The sequence below is a fragment of the Elephas maximus genome, chromosome 6, assembly GCF_024166365.1.
Source record: "Elephas maximus indicus isolate mEleMax1 chromosome 6, mEleMax1 primary haplotype, whole genome shotgun sequence".
Taxonomy (NCBI): Eukaryota; Metazoa; Chordata; class Mammalia; order Proboscidea; family Elephantidae; genus Elephas; species Elephas maximus.
In genome coordinates this window covers 140,399,793-140,422,543 of record NC_064824.1, presented here as the reverse complement: position 1 = coordinate 140,422,543, position 22,751 = coordinate 140,399,793, and the positions used below count along the sequence as shown (strand labels likewise).

Here is a 22,751-nt window from a genome sequence, read left to right as displayed (position 1 = left end):
CATTAAAAAATGCATGATAAAAAACAAACCCTCATCTATCAAATTTCTGGACAAATTAAAAAAAAAAAAAAAAGACTGGCCGCATCAAGCACATAAAATTCAAATACTCAGGCAAGTCAAAAATCCAGCCAAACATAATTAATTAATTGAAATACATTGAGAAAAATACAGGGAACAAACATTTATTTTTAAAAACTGGCACATGTCCTGGGCGTACAAGGAGCTCTGGCAAATCAAGATGAGCCCTGAGGTCCCCGACAGACACAAGAAGGAAGTGAGCAAACGGCAGGACAGACAAGTTGGAGAAGCAAATAAAAACATCAGACGTGGACGTACGTCCAACCTCACTAGTAATTAAAAAGACAGAGAATACTTTCTGGTTCTCATCCTTCAAAATCGGCAGAGCTTTAAACATGCAGGCGAAGGTGGGGTTACAGGGCACAGCAGGTGGTACACCGCAGCTGAGGAAGACCTCAAAATACCCACGCCCCTTTTGGCAGTAATTTCACGTGCAGGAGCTGATCCCACAGACAGCATCCAAACCTTCACAAAAAGCTTCCAGCACAAAGATGTTCACTAAAGCATTACTCCGCATGTGAAAAAGTGAAGCTTACCATCTAAGTTTAATTTCTAAATGAAAAGTTCCAACTTTTACATTCTCGCTACATTTCTTTAACTTATATACAATTTGGGAAAAGGATGATTTTTCAGAAACTGCTGCTGCTCATTCAAATTAACTTTAACCTTCAACAAAAAACGTAAGCCCCCAACACTACTGGCCTCCAGCTTCCCCGCATCTGCATGAGTCTTTTCCTATTTATTGGCCGTTTTTTTTTTTTATGGAAACCCTATGGGGCAGTTCTACTCTGTCCCATAGGGTCACGTGAGTGGGGATCAACTCGACAGCAGCGGGTACGTGCTCTTTATATCCACCCTACGTCAGGATTGAGTTTAGCCTCCTAATGCTGGAAGACAAGAGCCAATGACACATGAATGACTCGTAGAAACTTCTGGAAAATCAAATTCGATCCCACTTTCCAAGAGACTCTTATCTCCAACCCAGATCTCCATCAAAGAGGTGCTGCTCTGCCCCACGTGCCCAGAGTGTGCACACGTGTGTGTGCGCGTGCATGTGTGCATGGGCACGTGTCAGAGCCACACGTCTTCACCACCCTCACACCGTCTGCCCATTCCATCCCACGGAGGATCTGTGTGCACATGTGTGAGTCTGCACGTGTGTGTGTGCCAAGTGTGTGTCGAGCCACACGTTTTCATCACCCTCACAGCATCTGTCCATTCCATCCCATGGCAGACCTGTGTGCACTCCTGAGTGTGTGCATGTGTGTTTGCACAGGTGTGTGTCAGAGCCACACTTCACCCCTATTGTCATATCAGCTGTTCATTCCACCCTACGGCAGACCTGTCCGCACACGTGTGTAAGTGTGCACGTGTGTGCATCAGAGCCACATCTTCGTCACCGTCACATCATCTGTCCCCCCATGGCAGACCTGTGGGCACACGTGAGTGCGCGCGTGTGCGCGTGTGTGAGTGTGCGCGTGTGCGTGTGTCAGAGCCACATGTTTTCACCACCCTCACATCGTCTGTCCGTTCAGCCCACGACAGACCTGTGGACACACACGTGTGAATGTGCACGTGTGCATAAGGGCATGTGTCAGAGCCACACATCTTCATCACCGTCACGTGGTCTGTCCCGCCTGTTTTCCCATCACCAGAGCCCTTTCCCACCTGACACTGCGGTCAATGACAAAGAAACCAGGATCAGCGTTTTCAGCTAAACACATAGTACTTTCTGCGGTACCTTCCACTGAGCTTCTGGGTTGCCGTTTTGACACTTTCGTTGTCAGCGACCTGGCTGCTCGAGCGGACATCTCGGTCTGAAAGGAAAGAGAAGGGAAGACAGTTGGCTGACGTGTGTGCAGCAACACCACTCGCAGAGGGCTCATTCAAGCTCTGCAAGAGAAGAGCAGGCGTGGAACACAACCACAGCACCCACACGCTCAGGGGGCTGAGCGCACTCAACGCAACCACAAAGACCTGTGAGTGTGCACGAGCCGGGGGCCAAGACCTCCACCTGATGCTCCCGACGTTCCGTACAATCTGCTGACCACACCCGAGAAGCACCCTCTCACCAGATGTGCCGATGAGGACTCGGCCTCTACTGCTACAGATTTCATCACTAAGGTGCGTTTGTGAGCACCTGTGAAAGTGAAAACTACACACTGTGTCTAACATAAGCAAATCAGAGAACTCAGCTGGTCCTATCCCACCGCCCTCCGACGACACAGGCCCAAGAGCGCCACCTCTCGAGTGACCACATGGTCTCCTAGCTGGCTGCCCCAGCCCCCACGCCACCCCTTGCCACCTCCCCTGCAGCTGCCTCGGGTGAAGTCTAACCTCCACAGGACGGCCTTCAGGGAGCTGGCTGGCCTGGCCTCAGCCGTACCCCAGCCACGGGACACGCCTTGCGGAGCCCCACACAGGCCGTGACCTGGGCCCAGCAGAGTGTGGAGGAGTCCCTCCACCTGGCCCTCCCTCCCTTTCCCTATCTGCCCAGGGACTCAGCCCTGGCTCAGACTCCTCCTCGGCGTCACCACCACCCTCCGCCCAAGTGACCACGCTAGCTTTTGTGCACCAAACATCATGCTTGTTAAATAAAGGCTCCAGCCATCCAGGAGTCCACCACAGGAGGCCAGAGATTACACAACCCACCTTCTTACCGGGTGGTAAACAGTTTAAATCATTACTTGCACAACAAAACAAACGCGCATCTACTGTGCGTAGACCTTGCCCGCTCTCCTCGTCTGCCTCGCAGGACCCGGACAGCACAGCGTGCACCACTCATCACAGCTATCTGTCTGGGTCTCTCAGAACTGAGTTTGAAAGCTTACCTCTATTTCAGCCTTGGAGTCTTTAAAAGATCCATCTGACGACTTTTTAGATGCCTCTCCGGGGCCTGTAGACTGTGAGAAAAAAAAACCTTCAACATGTAGAATATTCAGATTTGTAACATCCTAAAATACTGTAAAATCTAAAAATATATCACGACATTTGGTATAACGCTGACCAACAGCAAGATACTACCTCCCAAAAGAACATCAGATCGTGGTGGAATAATCTGCAACGGGAGGCGGCAATGGTTGTACAACACGAAAAATGTCATCGATGTCACTGAATCGTAAGTGTAGAAATGGCTAACTAGTAATGTTTTGATATGCGTATTTTCACAATTAAAAAAAAAAAAAGAACACCACATCACCACTACAGATGTGACTTGCTGCTGTGTTACTGCTCCTTGGATTCCCAAAGAACCCAAGCAAGTGGCAGGGAGATGCCCTCTCCACAAAGGGACAAGGACGTCAATACAGGTGGCTCTCAGGGAGCCATATGAAGGCACGGTCTCCTGGACGTGCTGAATCCCAGTCAGGCCAACTAAGGGGACACACCCGGGGGAGACACAGGGAGTGTGGAAATGAAGGACCGCGTGGACAACAGAAACACCAACACTCGTGGAAAAATGGTTCCTGCGCGTGACTTCCGATAGGAAAGCAACTTTAAAATGGAGTGGCCCTTTTTAAGCAAAGACTTCAGACTGAAAGCCAGGAGCGCCCTCTGAGGACAGGAGTTACGTGAGAATTGTACCACGTCCATTGCCTTCCATCAATTCTCTGAGACACGTCTCAATACAAGGAGTAAAACAGACATACAATCGCTGTGAGATTTTCCTCCGTGGAGACTGGAAAGCAAAGAGTGCCTTTTCAATATTTCAGCAGTTAGATGTCCTGTCACCTAATTAGGAAGGGCTCAGGTTGCATCAGCAGTAACTACAGGTCGCTCCGTCGGGCACTACACCCAGCTCCTCCCTTCACACTCACTGCACTCGGCTTTTCCCACTTGAAGGAAGGGGGCCCAACGACCGACCAAAATCCGCTGCTGTTGAGTCAATTCCGGCTCATAGAGACCCTACAGGACAGAGCAGAACTGCCCCATAGGGTTTCCAAGAGCGGCTGGTAGATTCAAACTGCTGACCTTTTGGTTAGCGGCTGAACTCTTAACCACTGCATTACCAAGGCTCTGAGTCTCTGCTGGGACCTCTGAAGAGGCAAAAGATGGGGGACACATGCTTTACATGACACATGTCACAGGGCATTAGACTCTCGGAAGTTCATGGGAGAAAAAGAGATTTTAAATAGTAAAGCCCCCAGGTTCCAGTGGAACACAAAATCAATTGCTAACAAAACCCCAACAAAGCCTTTCTGGACAGGCACCCTTTTCACGCTGTGATACAGAGATCCTGAACAGGCTGACAGTGACTTTCACAGAAAAGACATGCCCATAGACCTGATCCCAGGGTCAGTGCAGAGACACGCCCTCCTCTATACAAGCAGCAGGCTGTCCAGTGGGCCAGGAGACAGAGCAGTCCTTATGGCCTTGCCCTCGTGCCCCGCCAGGTCACCCTGGCAGGTCTGTAGGTCTTGAGCCTTTCCAGACCTCAGTTCCCCCTTTCCAGCAGCTAGAGACCACTGGACAGTTACGTGATGTCCCTACAAAAAGGGACACCTGCAACACCATCTGGGAGAGATCCTGCCCCGTACCACGAATAACAGTCAGGGCCAGATCCTGCCCCGTACCACATCTAACAGTAGGGGCAGATTCCACCCTGTACCGCGTGTAACAGTCAGGGCCAGATCCTGCCCCGTACCACATCTAACAGTAGGGGCAGATTCCACCCTGTACTACATATAATTAGTCTAAAGGTAACCTGCACGTGTCAAAACAATTGCTTAAAACGAAAAGGATTTTCTTGCCAGTCTAAAATTTACTTGCAAATTTAATTAAACAGGAATTCCGGTAAACTGAGGTCTTATTGTGCTTATCTGCTAATGCCTAAGAGACCTAGATGTACCCTAATCCTAATAAAATCAGTGATTTCCAGGCTCCAGAGGAGACACACCTGCAAGGGAGACATCTCCCTGCCAAGCCCTGCTTGCAGTGCTGAGGCCCCGGCTGCCCCAGCGCCTTCAGAAAAGCGCCCAAATGTAGCACACACGGGGGAAATAAACACCTGGCAAGAAACTGGTATCTAGTTGGCTTTCTACTGGGAATTCAAGATTGTCATCATTTCGAACGGGTGTGACAGAAAACGAGTTTCCTGATCACAATACCAAAAAAAAAACAACCCGCCAGCTGCCCTTGAGTCAACTCGGACGCGTGGCGACCCATGTGTGTCAGAGAACTGTGCTCCACAGGGTTTTCGAGGCTGTGACCTTTTGGAAGCAGATCGCCAGGTCCGTCTTCTGAGGCAACTCTGGGTGGACTCAAACCACCAACCTTTCGGTTAGTAGTCAAGCGCTTCACTGTCTGCACCACCCATTACACTGAAGACAAAAATCGCATTACTGAAGCAACGCAAACACTTCCCAAGTTAAGGGCAGATGTTCTCCAGAGAAGACTTTACCTTTTTCTCCAGCTTCTCATGCTCTCTGCTCTTCTCTCTGTCGGGGTCCCTGGAGTGCTCCCCGTTCTTCGCTCTCCGTTTGTCCCTGTCTCGCTCTCTGCCCTTGTCTCGCTCTCGCTCCTTGTCTCGCTCTTTCAACCTCTCCTTCTCCCGTCCTCCCTCGCTCTTCCGCTCCCTCTCCTTCTCACGGTCCGCCTCCCTGTCCCGGTCTTTGTTGCCCCGGTCCTTGTCTCTCTCCCTCTCTTGCTTGGCCCTGCTCTTCTTCTCTCGTTCTTCTCGGTACTTGTCTCTCTCGAGATCCTTGTGCCTGTCGCTGTCATTCTCCTTGGTTTTCTCCTTTTCCTTCTCTCTGGGTTTGCTTTCTTCTTTCAACTCTTCTTTCGGTTTTTGATCTTTGCTTGGACTTCTCTCTTTTATTTCAGAGTTTCTTCTATCCTAAAGGAAAAGAAAAATCAAATAGCAACATCACTGATAAATCTTTTCACCTGAACTACAGGAAAACAAGTCATTCCATCCTCAAGGATGAGAAGGTTAAGGCTCACCTCTTTGTTCTTAGGGACCCTGGGTTCCTCTTCTTTAGCATTCTTATTGCCCAGGTCTTGGGACTTTGACGGCCTTCCCTTCCTGTCGCCCTTCTCTCCAGCCAGAACTCTCTTCACCGCATCATCACTGGAGAGCTTTTGTCAGGGTATAAATTAGAAACAAAATGCAGGCTGAGAGGGAGGCCAGCAGATGGAGCAAACAGGAATGCTGACATCCAAAGAGACCTCAGCACACTCGCCTTGGTCTACCACTGATGTTCAAAGGGCAAAATATTAAAAGAAAATTGTATTATCGGACAAAGAACTGCATCTCCTAGTAATTGTCACCTTCCAGAACCCCAAGGGTCACTAATAGTAGACTCCACCCCCGCTAACTGAACCACGATTCCATTGCACCCAAACTTTCAAGGACAGTAACACTGATGCATACAATTCTCAAAGTACTGCACACTCAAACAGAATCCCAGACCTGAGTACCCAAGGGGTTGCGAGTAATCTGAGTCCAGCCCGTCGAATGCAGCAACTCATCCTCCAGGGCCCTGGAGGTCACCAGGCCTCTGAGGGCCTCCCGTCAGGGACCTCACTGTTGTCAGGCACTTGCTCATTCCACAAGAATACACTGAGTGTCTACCACACACAAGGCACCACACACTGGGCAAGGACACTGTGTCCGAGGAGACAGGCAAACGCAACAATCAAGCATCAGTGTACACTGGGGACAGGATCGCACCTAGGCCAGCTGGGGGAGAGGCCATGAAAGGAGCTAAGGGAGAGCAAGGGAGGGAGCGAGGGGGCACCGAGCCGGTCGCACACAGCGAGGGGGAGGGGCCAGTCCAGAAGACTTGTGGTGTATGGCGACTTTAGGTGTACAGGTGAGGAGAGAGAAAAGAACTGGGACGGAAGGGAGTGACAGCAAGTCAGAGGCCTGAGGAGCCCCCAGGAGCCAGCTGTGCCCGAGGAACAGGAACCCAGCAAGCGGTCAGCAGGAAAGATACCAGTCAGATCTCCTTTATAGGAAGATGAGCAGCTTACGGCTGTGAGAGAAACAAAAGGCTGCAGGGAACATAAGGCTGTGGGGGAACACGGGGCTGCGGGGGAACACGGGGCTGTGGGGGAACGTAAGGCTGCAGAAGAGACATAAGGCTGCCGCGAACACAAGTCTGTGGAGGACAGGGAGGCTGGGCACAGAGGCCAGCAGACTGCAAAACCAGCTTCCATGTCTCTAGGTCAAGAGCTGCGACTGGACACGGCAGTGCTCTTTGGAGGTCTCCAAGGAGATGGCCTGACACCACTCCCACCCCTACACCCCACCGTCCTGCAGGCGGAAGCCCACCTCTTCCCATTTGGTAATATCCCAGGTTGGCCCTGGTCAACCTACCTCTCAGGTAGACCAAGTGCTGGGTTAACAGTACTCTTGATAATAGTCTGGCTCTGTTCCCCAGTGGGGCAACTTGGCTCCCACAGAGGGCAGGTCTGGGAGTGACCTCCTCCAGCAATCAGACAAGCAAGGCCCGGCTGCACCTCTCCAGGCAGGCCTGCCCAGCAACGGCGACTGCAAGCCTGGGCGAGGAGCTTGGGATACAGCAAGCCCGGTGCCATCCAGCTGAAACAGTGTTTCTCTGAGGTCAAGATCACTCTTCAAACAACAATCAGGTGACAGAGGACGGAGGCAGGAGAGGGAGGGAGCAACAGAGGGAAGCAGACCACAGAGGATGGGAGGGCAGGAGAGAACAGGGACATCCCACAAGCTCCTGCGGCCACCTGGCCCTGACTGGAAAAAGTCATTTGTCCTCGAAGAGGCCTGTGTGGGGGAAGGAAACAGAGGATGGGAGCCTGGGCATGCAGCCTACAGCCACCTGCCTGGAGCAACGTTCCTGGGAAGCTCCCTGTTTCATATTTATAGCCTATCTGCACTATGTGTGACGGACCCTCATTTGTATCACTCTACATTGCTTTACATCACTTCTGCAGTTCCAACACCCAGATCCAAAGTACAGCGCACCTACCCCGGGACCAGATTCAAAGCACAGCACACCTACCCCAGGACCAGAGTCAAAGCACAGCACACCCACCCCAGGACCAGATTCAAAGCATAGCACACCTACCCCCGGGACCAGGTTCAAAGCACAGCACACCCACCCCCGGGACCAGATTCAAAGCACAGCACATCTACCCCCGGACCAGATTCAAAGCACAGCACACCTACCCCCGGGACCAGGTTCAAAGCACAGCACACCCACCCCTGGGACCAGATTCAAAGTACAGCACACCCACCCCGGTACCAGATTCAAAGCACAGCACACCTACCCCGGGACCAGATTCAAAGCACAGCACACCTACCCCGGGACCAGATTCAAAGCACAGCACACCTACCCCGGGACCAGATTCAAAGCACAGCACACCTACCCCGGGACCAGATTCAAAGCACAGCACACCTACCCTCAGGGACCAGATTCAAAGCACAGCACGCCTACCCCCAGGACCAGATTCAAACTACAGCACACTTAACCCCCAGGACCAGATTCAAAGCACAGCACACCTACACCTGGGACCAGATTCAAAGCACAGCACACCTACCCCCAGGACCAGATTCAAAGCCAAGCACAACTACCTCCAGGACCAAATTCAAAGTGCAGTGTCCAACAGACATGACCAAACACTGTCTCCTTAAATGCTCCCCACCGCATTTCAGTTACTCGGCCCCCCTTCCTGCTCCCCAGCACTGGAGGTTCAGGGCCCCAGTACCTTGCTGGGCACTCAGCCCTCCTCCCTGTTCCCCAGCACTGGGGGTTCAGCGCCCCTGTACCTTGCTGGGCACTCAGCCCTCCTCCCTGCTCCCCAGCACTGGGGGTTCAGGGCTCTGGTACCTTGCTGGGCACTGAGCCGTCCTTCCTGCTCCCCAGCACTGGGGGTTCGGGGCCCCAGTACCTTGCTGGGCACTCAGCCCTCCTCCCTGCTCCCCAGCACTGGGGGTTCAGCAGCCCCGTACCTTGTTGGGCACTCAGCCCTCCTCCCTGCTCCCCAGCACTGGGGGTTCAGGGCTCTGGTACCTTGCTGGGCACTCAGCTCTCCTCCCTGTTCCCCAGCACTGGGGGTTCAGGGCTCTGGTACCCTGCTGGGCACTCAGCCCTCCTCCCTGTTCCCCAGCACTGGGGGTTCAGCGCCCCAGTACCTTGCTGAGACAGCATCTCCCTATCGTCTGCAGCAGCTCGTTCGTCCGCTCAGGCTCGTGACCCGCCACGATGCGCGCGGGCTTTGCAGACAGCGGCTCTCCTGACACCATCACCACCACGTCTATGGCCTTCTGAAGGAAGCTGATTTTCGCATCTTTATCCTGAAGTATTTCCATTTAAACGTCAAGATTAAAATACCTCAAAAAGCATTTGCATTATCTTCAACACATGCAACAGGTATAACATAGTTGCTGTTTACATAAAATGTTATTTTAAATGTGTGCCAAACTCACAAATACTGACTCAATTAACAGACAAAAATAATTCATGAAAGCTTTTAACTTAGTCGATTTGGCAGCATGAACCTCTGATATACTAATTTCACGTCTCAGAGAATAAAATTACCATGGCATGTAACGTTGTGCTCCAAGCACCTACTGCAGCAGGACGCAAATGCTACCTGCTACCATACAGGTGAGGACCACAGGTGAGGACCATACACAGCCTGGAAAAGTAGCCCCGTCCATTCAGGCGAGGACCATACACGGCCTGCAAAGGCGGCCCCGTCCATTCAGGCGAGGACCATACACGGCCTGCAAAGGCGGCCCCGTCCATTCAGGCGAGGACCATACACAGCCTGGAAAAGTAGCCCCGTCCATTCAGGCGAGGACCATACACAGCCTGCAAAGGCAGCCCCGTCCATTCAGGCGAGGGTGGGGAAAGAGGCCCTGCTCGAACTCACCTTGACATTGTCAGACTTCATCTCAGCGTCTGTGTAGAGGCCCTTCATGAAACCAGTCATTCGAATCACCTTCAAAAGACAAGGAGAGTCCATCGTACACACCCCACGGACGCCTCTTCACCTGCCTCGTCCACTGAACCCTGTGGTCAGGGGCTTTCCGAATCTACCTGCACTGGAACTCAATCACTTACCCAACAAGTACCTGAGCAGGTACCAGGTGAGGGCAGCATGCCAGGGAGGACCCAACCTGGTCCTCACCATGGGACACACAGACAGACACGTGCTCTGATGGGGAACGTGCAGCGTGCTACGGAGGCACCCAGGGGCAGGACCTAATCTGTCACGGTGCCCATATCTAAACTGAGACCAGAAGGCTTACAGGAGCCAGGTAGTTGCAGGTGGGCGGGGGGGTGGTGGGAGGTATTCTGGAAGCATGTACCAGACAACCGAAAGTGTCCCTGCAAGGCCCAGGGCCAAGACAGACCAAAAGAAGTCCCAGTCAGTGAGAGCCTGAGCCGGAGACACACAGGGCCTGACCTGGACAGCCTTCAATGGAAGAGGGATATGAACTTCGTCTAAAGACCACAAGGAGCTCTGGAAGGTTCTAAAGCAGGGAAGGGCCCAACCAGCAAGGCATTTCACAAGGGCCATTCAGGGGCAGTGCAGAGAATGGATTCTGGAAAGAAAAGGGACTTCTCAGTCTGTGTTTTCACCATCAGCACCCGTGTCCCTCATATCTCAGGACGGGGCGCCCCACTCCATATGGCTTCTGTTCTCTTCCCTGCACCCCCTCAGTGAGCCTGTACCTCCCAGTCATCCTGAGGCCAGCTTTCAGGCTGGTACCCACACAGGCCCTGGCTTCTCTCAGACCATTTCTTCAAAACATGGCTGTTACCGTAACATCCACTAATGGGCAGCAACAAGCATTTTCTTTTAAAAAATGAAACTATAGAAAATATGAGACTACATCAAATACAGTGAGGATAAGTACGCACACACGTGTATCCTGAATCACATACAAAGTGTGTTTATTACTGTTGTTAGCTGCTATCAAGTTGACTCCAACTCCGAGACCCTAGGTATGATAAAACAAAACGCTATCCAGTCCTGTGCCACCTTCACGGTGCATCTGAATCCATCGTTTTGGCTATCAGGTCAATCCATCTCACTGGGGGTTTCCCTCATTTCTGCTGCTTGTTTTATTACTGTGACACATTAAAAATAAATAAAGTGACCGTCGCACTCTAAAGCTGGGCTCCATCTCCAGGATCAAGGCCACAAATAATTCAGGTCAAGTTTCCTATCAAGCTAGAATTTTTCATTCCACACCAAATTACTTCAGAGTTGTGCTACCATTTTTGAGAAGACAGGTGGAATGCTGAGAGTACCCTGCATTTATGCTCTGGGAACTTTTTCATTTTGCCTCTGCTGAGGTGTTCCCAGTTTGCTGGCACTAAAACTGTGAGCTGTGATTGTAAGCTATGACATAAGTGTATCACAAGATCGTGCTTAGCGACCAGAAGAACTAGATGGTGCCCGGCTACAACCAATGACTACCCTGACAGGGAACACAACAGAGAACCCCTAATGGAGCAGGAGAGCAATGGGATGCAGACCTCAAATTCTTGCAAAAAGACCAGACTTAATGGTCTGACTGAGACTGGAAGGACCCCAGAGGTCATGGTCCCCAGACTGTCTGTTAGCCCAAGACCGGAACCATTCCCAAAGCCAACTCATCAGACAGGGAATGGACTGGACTATAAGATAGAAAATGATAATGGTAAGGAGTGAGTTTCTTGGCTCGAGTAGACACATGAGTCTACATGGGCAGCTCCTGTCTGGAGGGGAGATGAGAAGGCAGAGGGGGACAGAAGCTGGCTGAATGGACACAGGGAATACAGAGTGGAGAGGAAGAGTGTGCTGTCTCATTAGGGGGAGAGCAACCAGGAATACATAGCAAGTTTTTGTATGAGAGGCTGACTTGATTTGTCAATTTTCACTTAAAGCACAATTTAAAAAATCGTGTTTAGCTTTACGGAAGAGGCGGAGTTCAGCTGTAGCTAAAATACTAACATAGCGATTTGAATACAATATTCAGAGACAGTAAAGAATTTTCGTAGGAAGCTCCTCACCTATCACCTGAAAACGCTTTTCCAATGTCAGTAATTCTAACATCATTATCAAGGAGGTAGCAATTAGCATATATATTTTTACCCAAGTAGAGAAATCGTTTTCGATACTTAAAAAAAAAAAAAAAAAAACCCGTTGCCATCGAGTCAGTTCTGACTCATGGTGACAGAGTAGAACTGTGCTCCACAGGATTTTCTTGGCTGTAATCTCAATGGAAGCAGATCGCCAGGCCTTTCTTCCATGGTATTGCTAGGTGGGTTCAAACTGCTAACCTTTAGGTTAGCAGTGGAGTGCAAACACTCGTCCCCACCTCGTTGTTGTGGTTGTTAGGTGCCATCAAGACAGTTCCAACTCATAGCAACCTATGTACCACAGAACAAAACACTGCCTGGTCCTGTGCCATGATCACAATTGTTATGCTTGAGCCCACTGTTGCAGCCGCTGTGTCAAGCCATCTCATCGAGGGTCTTCCTCTTTTTCGCTGACCCTCTACTCTACCGAGCACGTAGAAGACAAAGCAGACCAGTCAGTCCTGATTCAGAACACCTTGCTTCTTCCACACAACGTGTCCACCTCGCCAACCAGTCAATTCTTCTCGGAATTCTTCTGCTCTCGTTTCCCATTAGGATGCTCCAGTCACACCAGAGAGGTTCAGGAACCCGCAGTGTACTGAGCACGTGGCAGCCCTGACAGGCCCTCTGCCGCCCTTCTTCGGGGCTACATTTTTGTTGGGGAGACAGACCAACACGGAGGATGAAAGGGTAGACCAGAGGCACCCGCAGTATTGTCCGTGCTGCCGGCTCACACCTGGCTCACCCCTACTTGCTGCCCCTCGGCTGAGGGCGACACAGGGCAACCGGGACACAGCATGCTCCCACCCAACTCTCAACGCAAAGTGCAGGACAGGCTGGGAGAGAAGCACCGGCTGAGCAGAGGAGGAGACCAATGCAGGCAGCACTTGGGGTTGGTTAGGATCTGAGAGAGGTTTTAGGCACTGTAGGGTTTTTAAATGAGGCACTCCTGGGAGGCACACGTGATCAGCAAAGGCGAGATGGCAATGCAAAGTCTGGGGAAGAGTAAGGTGACCAAGCAGTGGGAGTGAGGGAGAAGAAAAGCGAGAGGACCAACAGGCCCGGGGATAAGGGCTAAAAGCCCCCAAGTACAACCTGACTCCTGATTCCCAAGGAGCACACCCTCGTCCAATGTCTGCCCACAAGTCCACCCTGGAAACAGGCGCTGCCAGCCCCCACATACACCCTCCCCCAAGGGTTACTAGGAGCCTTGACCAATTCCATTCAACGAGCCAATGTTTGCTGCACAGCCTCTGTGTACTGTACCTTACTCGTGGCAGCTCACCCAGGATATGCCAACAGAGAAGTTCCAGTCTCCGTGGTTCAGGAACTGACAATCAAGAGGGGAAAACCACCCCCACCTGTCAGTTTGTTGTACTGCAGTGGCTTGTGCATTGCTATGATGCTGGAAGCTATGCCACCAGTGTTTTAAATACTAGCAGGGTCACCCACGGTGGACAGGTTTCAGCAGAACCTCCAGACTAAGACTAGGAAGAAAGGCCTGGCCACCTACGTCCGAAATTAGACAAAGAAAATCCTGTAGATCACAACAAAATATTGTCTGATACAATGCTGGAAGATGAGCCCCCTGAGCTGGAAGGCACTTAAAATACTCAACAGTGGACTTGGACATACATACCATTGGTCACGAAGATGGCACAGGACCAGGCAACATTCTATTGTGTTGTACACGAGGTTGCCACGAGTCGGAGCCAACTTCAAGGCAACTAACCATGATGACAACCACAGCACGAAAAGGTACACAGCCAGCCAGTATCTACTTAAAGCAGACTTATCACCAAGCAGTAAATTCCTCCACTAGTTTTTCCTTTCAGGCCTCCCTACGACCACCTCCAATAAATTCACCAGCAGGTATTTACTAAGCTTGCAAAATGTGGTGACTGCTTTGCCTTGCACTGTCGACGGGCACCTAGAAAAAGAACTCCATTTTCTCAAGGTTTACTGAGCACTTTCCACGTGCAAGGCCTTGCAGGACCCCAGGAGGAAGGCAGCAGGCCCCTCCCGAGCAGGGGAGGGGAATCACCGAGACAAGCGTGGAGGACCAGCCCTAACTAGACACCGGTAGGCAGGAAAGCAGAGTGCTCCCCAAGGGGCCGGGAGGATGGGTAAGAGGAGAGCAGGGGCGAGGGCAGCAACTCTCGCAGAAGGCTAACAACAGCTTAGGCCCAGTGGCCGCCCCCCGCTGCAGGCCAGGCCAAAGGCCGGTCTCCGCGGGCAGGAGCCCCGCAGAGCAACGCCAGGCGCCCGCTGCCACCCAGCCCCGGGCCGAGCCCCGACTCGCATCTCCAGCCCGCAACCTCGGCCCTGACTCCAACCCCAACCACTCGCCCTGACCTCGACCCCCAGCCCAGGCGCCGATCCCCGGCCGCAAACTGCACTCCGGTCCGCACCCGAGGCCCGACCCGACCCCTGGCCGCGCCCCGGCATCGACTCCGACCCGCACCCCCACCCCAGCCCCCCGGCTCCCAGTCCGCACCCGATCCCGGCCAGCACGCTGACCCCGGCCTGCACCCCGACCCCGGCCAGCACGCTGACCCCGGCCCGCATCCCCCACCCCGGTCCGCACCCCGACCCCGACCCGCACCCCCCACCCCAGCCCCCCGACCCCGGATCCGCACCCCGACCCCGGTCCGCACCCCGGCCCTGCCCCGCACCCCGCACCCCGACCCCTACCCGGATCCGCACCCCGACCCCGACCCGCACCCCCCACCCCAGCCCCCCGACCCCGGATCCGCACCCCGACCCCGGTCCGCACCCCGGCCCTGCCCCGCACCCCGCACCCCGACCCCTACCCGGATCCGCACCCCGACCCCGACCCCGACCCGGCGCCCACCTCCGTGATGATGTCGTGCAGGTAGCGGAACGGGGGCTTGCTCAGCAGCTTCTCCGTCAGCGGCGGCCTCCGGATCACCTTGCCCAGCGCGTCCTGCGTCCGCCTCACCACCGCCGCGTTCATGGCGGCGCCCGCGCGAGGCCCGCCCGGCCCGAGCCCCGCTCCCGGCCCCCGGCCCCGGCCCGCCGCCCCGGCCGCGCTCCCGGCCCAGGCCCCGCTCCCGGCCCCGCTCCCGGCCCGCCTCGCCGCGCCGCCCGGCTTCCGTCCCACAGTGCACGGCGGCCGCCACTGCGCGTGCGCGTCGCGCCCTCCGTCGCTAGGGCAGCGCGGCCTTAGCAACCGACGCGCCGCCGCCCCGCCCGCTGGACCCGCGCGGGGAAGCCGCCAGGGGGGCCTGTCCGGGAACAGCGTGTTCTCCGGGATCCGTGTTGTCTGTCTCACAAAAGGCACGGGCGCTCGTAGGCAGGTTCATGGGAGGGGCTGGACTGAAGTATCCCAAAAGACACGGAAGAAAAATGCCCTCGTCCATCTGTCACTTACTGTGGCTTTTCGGACAGGTAACTTGCTTTCTCTGAGACGCCATTTGTTTCCGTAAAACAGGGACGATAATGTGACTGTCTGCCTTACCTACCCCCCAGGATCGAAATCAAACCAGTTACCATCAAGCTGACTCCAACCCATGGGGACCCCGTGTGTGTGTCAGAGTAGAACTGTGCTCTCTAGGGCTTTCAATGGCCGACTCTTCAGAAGGAGATCGCCAGGCCTTTCTTCAGAGACACCACTGGGGGAACTCCAACCTCCAACCTTCCAGTTAGCAGCTGAGCGCTTAACGTTTGCACCACCCAGGGACTCCACCCAGGATGGTGCAAAGGGAATGACCTAGGCAGGGAGACCCCATGGAGGCCCTGCTGTGCACCGAGGGCACAGGCCTGACTGCCCACTTTGGCACTCATGGCTATCAGAGACCCGCAGCTGAGGCGTATCCAGGCATCAAGGTGTCTGAGAGACACTAGCAGCATCCAGGACAAAAGAGCAGAGCACCAGACCCCTCGGAGAGACTGACGGGGATTGACCAGGGAGTGGACCATCCTCTGGGAGCACAGATTCGCTCCAGGCCCTGCTGTCCACTGCGTCGTCCTACGTGAGTCCACTCCTCCACACAAGAGGGCACAGGCAAGGCTGAGAAGAGGCAGCCAAGGACCCCAGATGCAAGAAAGACACCCGGAACCAGTACTCAGTGGGGGCCAGAGGGAGGGGCTGGCTGGGAGGGCTGCCTAGCCTAAATTACCTCCCAAGCTCCTCAAAGAACCATGAAAGCACTGAGGAAAAAGGCTGAGAATATAAAAACAAGTTATTCATAAAAAAGAGAATCAGCTGGATGACTGTAGAAAAACACAGACAGAATGTGTTTGACAAATAAAAGCCTGGCAGGGGAGGCTTTGGAAATCAACAGTTTCTGACTGAATGCATGAAACAACCATGGCCATGACTCAGACAGGGAGAGAGAGCCCCACGAAGCCTTGTCTCCAGGCCTTGCCTCCCCAAGCCCACCCGACAGGGAGGCAAACATTCCCAGAGACAAAGGCCTGAGGAGACTGGCTTAGCCCAACCCTGAGCTCCTCATCTGCCCAGGGCCCAGGATATGGGTCAGCTTCAGGGAACGCTGGGCAGCAGGGACCAGGCACGGGGAAAGAGTGGCCACCTCGCCAGCCCTGGACCCGCAAGAGCAGCAGAGAGTTACTGCTAGGGTTGCCAGAGAAAATACGGGACAACTGGTTAAACTGAAAACCCAGACAAACATCAAATAATTTGTTAGTATAAGTATATCCTGTTTAGGATATACTTATACTAAAAATTTGGAGCCCTGGCGGCTCAGCTGCTAATTGAGGGCTTTAACCAAAAGGTCAGTGGTTCAAATCCACCGGTGGCTCCAGGAGAGAAAGCTGTGGCAGTCTGCTTCTATAAAAATTACCTGAAATTCTATTGGGCAGTTCTACTCTGACCTACAGGGTCGCTATAAGTTGGAATCTACTTGATAATAGGATTTATACTAAAAATTTATTCCTTCTTTATTTGAACTTCAAGCTTAACTGGGCATCTTGTGCTTTTGTTTGCTACATCTGGCCACCCCAGCTGTGGCAGCAAACAAACGCCTGTTCACTGGGGCCTGGAAGCCCCTCGGAGCCAATTTCTCCCACAGGTGGGAACCATCTCCTGTGCCTGCTGCATCCAGCTTTGGGGTACAAATCAGGTCGCCGCCCTTCGAGTGTCTGTGTGGCCATCCCTGAATCTCCCTTTCTGTCTGGCGTAGGCTGGAGGAAACACACACAGCAAACAATCACACTGGAAGTTATTATTCAAGCCTAGGGAGATGCCCTGCCCTTCCTCCCACCAGGCCCTTCCCTGGGGATTTCCATACTTCACACCTTGCAGAAAAGGGTTGGGGGTTTTGATCCCATCCTCTCCCCACAAAAGGCCTTTGAGCAATCTATGTCATTTTCCCAAAAATTTTTAAGCTGTGCTTGTAGCAGCTTCTCTTGCAGGGAGGGGTGTAAGTTCTGCCTCACGAAGCACCTTGCGGGGCATCCAGACTTTGACGACAGAGCCATTGTAAATGCTGCAAACAGGTAAGCGGAGCCGGGGGACCCGCTTGTTTGCCCACCAACGCAGGCCCAGCCCACTGCTAAGGTGGGGACCCAGTGAGCCCGCACCGGGAGGTGCAGAGGAACCCCAGATGTTTTCAGGGAGCCCCTAACCACACTCCTGTTGACCAGTCTCCACTCTGACCCCAGGCACACAGAGCAAATTTTATTGTTGTTGTTATTATAAAGGCCAGGGTATTTAAAGCCTGAGAAATGTTCTCGTAGCTTCAGCAACCAGCTCTCAGGAGGCTATAGCTTGGCTATAGCTGATACTGTCCCTGCCCACGCAGCCCCTAAGCCCCATTCTATGACTGGAAAATGTCTATTTTATGAGTCTTGAGGGGGTGAGACTGCTTCCCATTTTGGGAGCTGAGAATGGAAAGGATTATTGTCCCAGCCAGCCTTGCACCGGGGCATGTCATGTGACCTGGGTCCACCAATCACGCACACACCTGCACCAGACTTTGCCTCAGGTGCCAACAGTGCAAGAAGACAGGGGCCCCGAGCTCACTCTCACTGTCTGTCTAGCTGAGGGTGGGGCAGGTGCAGGTTTAGCTGCCGGCCCAAAAGTGACCATGGTCCAAGCTTACCTCCAATGCAATGTGTTCTAGGGCTCTGCTGCTAGCAGTGCTGTCTCAAACTGGGCCTTCCAGGCACCAGATTCAAGCAAGGATGAGGAGACTTTGTCTTACGTACTTTGAACGTGTTATCAGGAGGGACCAGTCCCTGGAGAAGGACATCATGCTTGGTAAAGTAGAGGGTCAGTGACAAAGAGAAGACCCTCAGGAGATGGATTGACACAGTAGCTGCAACAATGGGCTCAAGCATAACAACGATTGTGAGGGTGGCGCAGGATCGTGCGACGTTTCCTTCTGTTGTGCACAGGGTCGCTATGAGTCCAATGCGACTCAACAACACCTAATGACAGCAACAACAAATGTAGGGAAATATTTTGTTTTATACTCACATGAGAGAGAACAACCTTTCTGAACAGACACACGGACACATAGAGGACTTATAACTTCAGCCCTTCAGCTTCATCCATAGATCAAAAATAAACACAAAAACCCAGCAGTCCAGATCTCAAATAGCTGTCCTCCCACCCAGTGGGCATGAAATCTTCATTGATTTGACTCACAAATAGACAAGCAGGCAAACCAACAAGAGCAGCAATGTGGATTCTCTGCCGTTTGTCACCCACAGAAGATTGGTCTCCACCATCTACACAGCAAATAACACTAAATGGTCAGATCACAGGACCAAATCCCCATCATAGTGCCACCAATGATAAATGACTTATTGGCCAGGAGTGAAACAGAAATAAAAACAAAAAACACAAAAGCAGTAGGAAAAAAAAAGAGAATCAGTGAAGTTAAAGTTCTTTTGCTGCTTGGGTTCTCTCCAGGAACCAAGAGGTGCCCAGGTTTAAATGGCCCACGAGGTGCACTTCTCTGGCACCACAGGTTACTTGGCTAGGCAGGGGAGTACAGCTGGGCATCTCAGGGGAAACTCCAAAATGATCGAAGTGTAATTTTCCAAAAGGTAGAGTCAGGACTCTCCTGCAAATATAAAATGACCACTTGTGAAAGATTTTATTCAATTCATTGAATTCATGAGGAAACTAGTAAGATGTTAAAACCAGCTCAAAGAATGCTGAGAAGCCAGGGATGTTGGAGAAGGAGGGACACCCATGTGGCTGGAGAGAAATGAGTGACAGAGAGAGAATAGAGGAGGGAAGGTCTGTCCATGCAGCCCTTGTAGACTGAGGTAAGGACTTTGGCTTTTACTGAGTGAGGTGAGAGAGCTGGCTTATGTTTTCAACGCATATGTTGTTGAGGACAGACTCTCAGAGGTAGGAAACAGAAAGACGAGTTAGGAAGCTATTGCAGTGGTCCAAGCCAGAGGTGATGGTGGCAACAGCATTTTCTGGGTCCAAGAGAGCAACCGATGGAAGACAGTACTCCGCAATAATCATCAACCTTGAGTAATTGAGGGTGTTGGGACACTGAGACTTACGTCTCTCTCCGCCATCTTCCCAGGCTGATGACTGGACATTGAAATGACCTTCCAAGGTAGATCCTGGAGCTTACAAGGACAGTACTTGCAGTGAACTCCAACACCCATCATCTTTTTGTCTGTCCAGAATGTGATGACAACACCCTTTCCCTGGCTGCCTGCTCCATTTCTCTTCAATTTATTTCTCAATAAATCATAGCTTTTAAAATCAGAAACAAAAGTTGAAAATTAAGTTGTCAGAGGAGACTCCCACGTAAGGAGAACTGCAATATTGAGATGGCTTCTTGGAAAACAGAGTCCCAGGTGCCCATTAACATACAACCTTCTGATAGGATCGTTGATGAGACGGGTTTACCAGGACTAGGGAGCCCTCCCTGGATCCACAGTCAAATTATCTGTCATCTGCTGCAGCCTTTACCACCTGTGTGGCTTCAGGCAATTCTGGCATTTTCAGTCCTTGGCTACTTCACCAGAAAGTGAAGGATTTGAACGGAATAACTCCTAAATGGTTGCCCATTCCAGTAACCACCCCTAACGACAAGCCCTTGGTGCAACTTCCCAGGGAAGAATCGGGATAGAAACCCAATTCCACCAGCGTTACCTTAAACCTGGGATTTGGGCATCTGATGGAAGGGGCCTTTGATCTCTAAAAATACATTCAGGATATTTTGTTTAGGGATGATCTTCTGAAGTGAGGCTCCCCAGTTTTTTCATCCTATTTGCAGAGGGAACTGGTTCCAAATAAAGGACAGCGACCATTGCTGTTAAACAAGCCCCAAGCCAGCCTTTCCCAGAAGAGTCTCTGGTTAACCGGTGTCCAAAGTCAGTGACTTTTTGCCCTTTCCAAAAATAAATAAGGACAAGGAACACAAGATCAGCCAGGGCAGAGGTGTGAACTTGGAGATTTCTGCCAAAATAGTGGCAGCAGGCAGGCATGTGGGAATAAAGAGATGGCCCTGGACTGACTTCAAGTCCTCAGCCAAAGCCCAGAAGCGGCCCTGTGCCCCTCCATGGGCCAAAGCTCTTCCTGCGAGTCCACTTCCTTACAAGTTCCAACATGTCAACCAGACCTCAGAGAGGAATTTAAGCGTGTAGCTTCCTTTTGAATTACATGAAAAATGAGTTCTCCCTCCTGAAATGTCCCCACCTCCCAACCGTGTAGTCCACTTCCTGACCTGACCTCTGCCAGAAGCTCCCATGGCTCCCTGGTTCCTTGCCTCAAAACTACTGTGCCTCACAGAGTACCAGAGGTGGGGGTCTGGGGACCATAGTTTTGGAGGACATTTAGTCAATTGGCATAATGCATTTATTAAGAAAATGTTCTGCATCCCACTTTGGTGAGTGGCATCTGGGATCTTAAAAACTTGTGAGTGGCCATCTAAGATGCATCAATTGGTCCCAAACCACCTGGAGCAAAGGAGAATGGACACCAAAGACACAGGAAAAGATGAGCCCAAGAGACAGAAACGGCCACATAAACCAGAGATTCCATCAGCCTGAGACCAGAAGAACTAGATGGTGCCCAGCCACCACCAGTGACCACCCTGACAGGGAAAACAACAGAGAGTCCCTGACGGAGCAGGAGAAAAAGTGAGGAGCAGAACTCAAATTCAAGTAAAAAGACCAGACTTAATGGTCTGACTGAGACTACAGGAACTCCCAAAGACATGACCCCTGGACTCTCTGTTAACCCAGAACTAAAACCATTCCTGAAGCCAACTCTTCAGACAAAGATTAGACTGAACTATAAAACTAAATAATACTCGTGAAGAGTGTGCTTCTTAGTTCAAGTAGCACAAGACTAAATTGGCAACTCCTGACCGGAGGTGGGATGAGAAGACAGAAAGGGATAGGAGCTGGTCGAATGGACACGGGAAACCTGGGGTGGAAAGGGGGAGTGTGCTGTCACATTACAGAAATTGTAACTAAGGTCCTATAACAATATGTGTATAAATTTTTCCATGAGAAATTAACTTGAGCTGTAAACTTTCACGTAAAGCAGAATAAATAAAAAATAAAAGAGCCAAAAAATTGGCTCCTAATAAAATTGATTGATTTTAGTTTAAAAAAAAAGAAAAACGACCGCACTTTAATGGAAATGGCAAGACTGGCTGTATAACATCTCTTTCCCAGCTATGATGGAAGCCTCTCCAGGGCAGGAGCCAGATTCCGGACGTCTCCTCAGAACACACCTGAATACTGGCTAAATGAACGCACGAAGGCCTGATAGAGGAAGCCTGAAGACGCGTGGCCTTCTCTGCTGAGGTGGCCTTGGTCACTATAGCAGATGTTGTAGTGTGCTGCCCAAATGTCCCCCACAGGCCCAAGTCACTCACTCTCCAGCCACCAGGAGTGTTGGTTCCTGTCAGCACACAGTGAAGTTTCTTTCTGAGGGGACTTAACCAAAGGGATCTACCTCCTCACCCTCTGGTCCCCAGGGGCAGCCTACATTTGAGAACTGATTGAGTTGGGAACACAAAGGCCTGACTCCCTTGCCTCCATTCTCTGAGGGGCAGTCCCAGCTCCCACGCTTTCCACAGGGTCAGCTGAGGCCTCTGCTTTAACTGCATCCTGGTTCAACCCCTCCTCTGCCCAAATCTGCTTCCCTTCGTTCCAGACCAAAGGAAGACTGATGACAAGGACCTTTCTCTAGAGCCGACAGAGAGAGAAAGCCTTCCCCTGGTGCTGTTGCCCTGAATTCAAACTTCTAGGCTACTGGACTGTGAAAGAATAAACTTCTTTCTGTTAAAGCCATCCACTTGTGGTATTTCTGTTACAGCAGCACTAGATGACTAAGACAGCTGGTATCAAGAGTGGAGTTCACGTGACTGGTAGAAGCCGGGTCTTCTTAAAGGCTCTGAGTCTCACAAGAACTTATTTAGTTCAAATCTTTCATTTTCCTAGCGTTATATACTGAATTGTGTCCCCCCAAAATACGCGCTGTAAATCCTAACCTCTATGGCTGTGGTTATAATTCCATTTGTGAATGGATTGTCTTTGTTAGAGGGGCCCTAGTGGCACAGAGGTTAAGCACTCAACTGCTAACCTAAAGGTCAGTGATACAAACCCACTAGGCCACTGTGCAGGAGAAAGATATTGCAGTCT

The 22,751-nt window shown here is 51.9% G+C and overlaps 1 protein-coding gene across 3 annotated transcripts in view; it reads right to left on the bottom strand.

Annotated features, from left to right (window-relative positions):
- The window catches only part of TRAF3IP1 (TRAF3 interacting protein 1), a 78,227-nt gene extending 63,089 nt beyond the window's left edge, over positions 1–15,138 (bottom strand). For all 3 annotated transcript variants that reach the window (XM_049888573.1, XM_049888572.1, XM_049888571.1), the window contains exons 1-7: positions 14,989–15,138; positions 9,934–10,002; positions 9,191–9,352; positions 6,019–6,153; positions 5,477–5,911; positions 2,910–2,981; positions 1,820–1,895 (exon numbers count right to left, since the gene is read on the bottom strand). In XM_049888573.1, coding sequence (XP_049744530.1) covers positions 1,820–1,895; positions 2,910–2,981; positions 5,477–5,911; positions 6,019–6,153; positions 9,191–9,352; positions 9,934–10,002; positions 14,989–15,111 — 1,072 coding nt within the window. In that variant the 5' untranslated portion in view covers positions 15,112–15,138. The remainder of the gene's footprint in view (positions 1–1,819; positions 1,896–2,909; positions 2,982–5,476; positions 5,912–6,018; positions 6,154–9,190; positions 9,353–9,933; positions 10,003–14,988) is intronic.
- Between the last annotated feature and the right edge of the window lie 7,613 nt (positions 15,139–22,751).